The 4,172-nt window shown below is 32.4% G+C and overlaps 1 protein-coding gene across 1 annotated transcript in view; it reads left to right on the forward strand.

The window, feature by feature from the left end:
- The first annotated feature begins 32 nt into the window (after positions 1-32).
- LOC109582799 (receptor tyrosine-protein kinase erbB-2-like) overlaps positions 33-4,172 on the forward strand; it is a 6,015-nt gene continuing 1,875 nt past the window's right edge. Inside the window, exons 1-8 of the mRNA XM_019997759.1 lie at positions 33-414; positions 1,447-1,594; positions 2,945-3,186; positions 3,231-3,358; positions 3,409-3,622; positions 3,680-3,877; positions 3,928-4,022; positions 4,070-4,165. Of these exons, the coding sequence (XP_019853318.1) occupies positions 1,458-1,594; positions 2,945-3,186; positions 3,231-3,358; positions 3,409-3,622; positions 3,680-3,877; positions 3,928-4,022; positions 4,070-4,165 (1,110 nt within the window). The 5' untranslated portion in view covers positions 33-414; positions 1,447-1,457. The remainder of the gene's footprint in view (positions 415-1,446; positions 1,595-2,944; positions 3,187-3,230; positions 3,359-3,408; positions 3,623-3,679; positions 3,878-3,927; positions 4,023-4,069; positions 4,166-4,172) is intronic.

Consider the following 4,172-nt stretch of genomic DNA (forward strand, 5'->3'; position numbering starts at 1 on the left):
TGTTGAGTTAGTTTTTTACATTGCAAAAATTTTGTAGCAAAAATCTTTCTAGTCCATCAATATTGAATGATCTCAATGACATTAGAGAGATACATGGCTCACTGGATATTAGTGGCTTCAATAAAAAGACTTTTCCATACTTATCTAACTTGAAAACTGTTGGTAATGATTCCACTCAAGTTTTATCACAGTCATGCAATGGATCAAGTGACTCATTTAAATTTTCTGTTATAATAGCTGATACTAGTTTGGTCAGCATTGATCTTTCATCCCTTGAATCAGTCATCAATGGTGGTATACGATTAGAGAATAATCCTTCTTTATGTTACCTTGGGAATTTGAGCTACTACCTGGCCAATGCATCATCATCATCTTGTGTGTTGGATAATCACAGAAGAAGTATACATGATTGTGGTTAGCATTAGTACATGTATTTGTAATTTTATAGTAATATTTTAGGTTTGCATGACAATTTGTTAGGTAGGTAGGTAGCTATAGTTGTGAGCATTATGTAATTTCCCTGTTGGATGTACATTTTGTATACTGTGTGGAATGCCATTTACTGCATTTTGACCTAGATAGAACCATGCTACAATTTCTTTTTTAATAGTAATATTTGTTTGATTAACAAACTGGATGCAGATTTTTAGGTAATACCTCTCTTATGTTATATCTTTTGCCCTTCTTGAATTTGTGGGTCATACAAATGTGATTTTTGTCTGTTACTCCATATTCCACCATAAGCCATGTGTTGGAAGCTAGTCCAGCAGATCCAAGTGAAAAGAAGTTTGCTTACTACCACCCACGAATATTTGTACCCACGAATATTAGCTTCTAAGGACATTTTGGAGAAAACACGAAATTTTGGACCCTCAAATATTACCAACCGTACGGTATTAGACTTTCTATTTGATTCTGATGAGTTTATGTAGATACAGTTGATGACTTAACAGCTTACTAAATAGTCTATCTTTAATCAGAACCAATAAATAAATAAACAGAGAAAGAGTGTAATAAACAAGGGAGAGAGTGAGAGAGGATGGAGAGAGACAGACTGAGGATTCAATTTATAGTCTAGCTATAGAATGTTCTAGAAACATAAAGATTAGTGTAAGAAGAAAGAAGAATGGAGCAATCTAGAAGAGTACAGAATTAACACTGCATGTAGAGATAAATCTAGAATACACTGTGCATGTATAAACAATAATGTAAACAATGTGGTTACAGGTACAATTAATTAAATACACAGTACAAGTTTTTTCAGTGAATATTCTAATATACTTCAACAGATTCTACTATTGCATTGAGTATATTACAACAATGTAAACTTACTTTGCTACTGTGAACAATCCTAAATGTGCTTTTAGCCTTAACATTTAACCATTGTTACATGTAATAGATCTGTAAACTATAGTCTATAGTCTATTTTTTTATTTTTTATAATAGTTCAAACAAACATGACATGTCATCCTCAATGTTCATCTGCTTTTGGTTGGTGCTGGGGACCTAATAATACTCAATGTGTGACTTGTACAAACTTCATTTTTAACGGACAGTGTGTGCCAGATTGTCATGACTTTAATGCACATGGAATGTAAGGGTATTATTGTGTTAAAATATAACAGCTACATGTTCATGGCTGCAAATTTGATCCCCAATACTTTATTTGTTATGCTATCTAGCAAGCAAAGATGCATATACACTTCCTTTTTAATTATTGTAAATATTTCACTACTAAGTACATAAGGATTCATAATCAAATTTTTTATGCAACATGATTACTGTAGATTTTGGAAATTTTTGTTGAAATATTTTTGTGGTTAAAATGACCCATAAAATTTTAACACAGAATATTTTCTACAGCGAATAATAAGATTACTGAAATTATTCTAACGTGCAGCAGTATACACATGAGGCTGTTTTAAAAACCCAAAGAAGGCCTGAAGCTCTCACCCAAGAGGCTCCTTGAACCTTGTCAGTTTCATTGCCGTCACGAGCAACTTCCTGCATCCATTGTCATCAAGAATTAATAACCACATAGCCATGTGTCCAGTTTCTGATACATCCAAAAAATTTTCATGTTGAAATATTTTGTTGACGGGTCAACCAACAAAAACAAAACGCCTTGAAAAAATTTCATACCAATTATTCTTAATACGAAAATTTCCTAATTTACGGTATGTAGATATAGATGCTCAATTGCTTATGTATCAAAAAATTAATGAAATGGTTGGTTGTTTGATGTATTATTGTTTATTTAAACAGTTTTAAACATTCATACAAAATTTGATCAGATTCAAACCACAACTAAACATATGCATTTGTATATGCATAGTAAAAATGGATAATTCTCTACCGGCCATTTTTGAATTTGATGGCATCTACCATTCAATAAAGCCAATGTCCTTATAGGCCAAATTCAAACCAACTTTAAAGATTCCTAAATAGAATGATACTCTATTTAAAATGACTCTGACCCAATTTTGAAGGAAATTTAAACACTGCAAAAAATTCATTTTAAACAAAATCTACACACAAGATTAAGATTGCTTGAGAGATTAAACTTACATAATTTTGAGCATGATAAACATGAGGGTAATGCTAGTATGTTGTGACAAAGTTAGTTATGACATGTCTATTTTTTGTGTGGGTAGAAATGTTATGCACAAATTTCATGTAATTTATTATATAGTTGTGTATGTATGTCTGTTAGTAATCTAGATTAGTTCACACATAATTTTTGTTGATAAAATAAAGCAACAAAATTATTTTACTATCAAAGTATGCAAAGAGCATAATAACATCAGAATTTAGTTTCATAGTCCACACAAGTTTATTAGATCTACTGATAATAGTGTATTTTACATACTAAAAATATTATGTTGGTATTTTAGGTTTTAAAATAAAGGTTTTATGTATTTTTTATATTTTGTTCCTCCTCTAGTCACTTATTTAATCATAATGCTAACAATACGTGCTTACCTTGTCACTCATTTTGTAATGGTTCCTGTGTTGGAGAGGTATATATAGATTGTTTATTCAGTATATCTAGTATGAATGTACATGGTCCTGCCAATTGTAGTAGTTGCAATACCAATTTCTTTGTGAATGTAAGTATTGGAGTAGGTAAACTGTGTCTGGAGTCATGTGTGGGTGACACTTACTTACCTGATGATCACACTAGTGGTGAGTATGAATATGAAGTGCATATTGCAATTAATGTTCTTCAGGTGAATGCCTCCCTTGTTTTAATGGTTGTAGTCTTGGCTATGGCTGTGCTGGCCCTGGAAAGACATTCAATGACAGTAATGGCTGTATGTCATGTGATACCATTGTACTTGATAAAAATGGAGATCAAGTTTGTCATTATAAGCTTTATCATAACTTTATATACTTAATTGGATGTAGATTGAGTGTCAGAGGAATGTAACCTGTCCTTCTGGCTATCATCGTGAACAGTTGTCAGAGGACCGTGGTATTTTTCTTACTGGTACTGTTTTGTGTCATTCCTGTCATGAGCTTTGTGCAACATGCAGTGGGCCTTCAGTTAGTGATTGTGTTCTATGCTCATATATCAGAGGCACTAATGGCTCGTGTGTTTATCAATGTGACCCAATGAGAGGTAAAATAATGGACAATGATTTGCTGACATAATTATTACATGTTATGTTTACTCCAGAGATTTTTGAATCAGTACAGTGTGTTCCAGCTACAGTAGATTCTACTACTAGCTCTAGTGTATCAATTGAAGCTGTGATTGGGTCAATACTTGGACGGCTGATATTAATCACTCTAACAGTTTTGGTCATTCTAATCTTGATACTATTTTCATTTATGAAAAATAGGAAGTCTAATAATAGTGCTGAGCTAGAAATATGTAATGAAGTTTGCATCTTTAAAACATTTTCATTCATTATCAATTTATAGTACCTCCTGGTGCAACAAAATTGACAGTAATACCAGAAACTGAATTAGAGTTTAAGAAGGAGCTAGGTTCTGGAACATTTGGTACAGTATATGAGGTGAGAACACAACCATTAACCTATAATCATAATGGAAACACTCAAAGGGTTACTGGAAACCAGACAATGATGAAGCTGAGTATCATGTTGCCATTAAAATTCTTAAAAGTACATCAGCTGATGCTAGTAAAGAACTATTACAAGTTAGTA

This window comes from Amphimedon queenslandica, unplaced genomic scaffold (genome assembly GCF_000090795.2).
Source record: "Amphimedon queenslandica unplaced genomic scaffold, v1.1 AMPQUscaffold_13354, whole genome shotgun sequence".
Lineage (NCBI taxonomy): Eukaryota > Metazoa > Porifera > Demospongiae > Haplosclerida > Niphatidae > Amphimedon > Amphimedon queenslandica.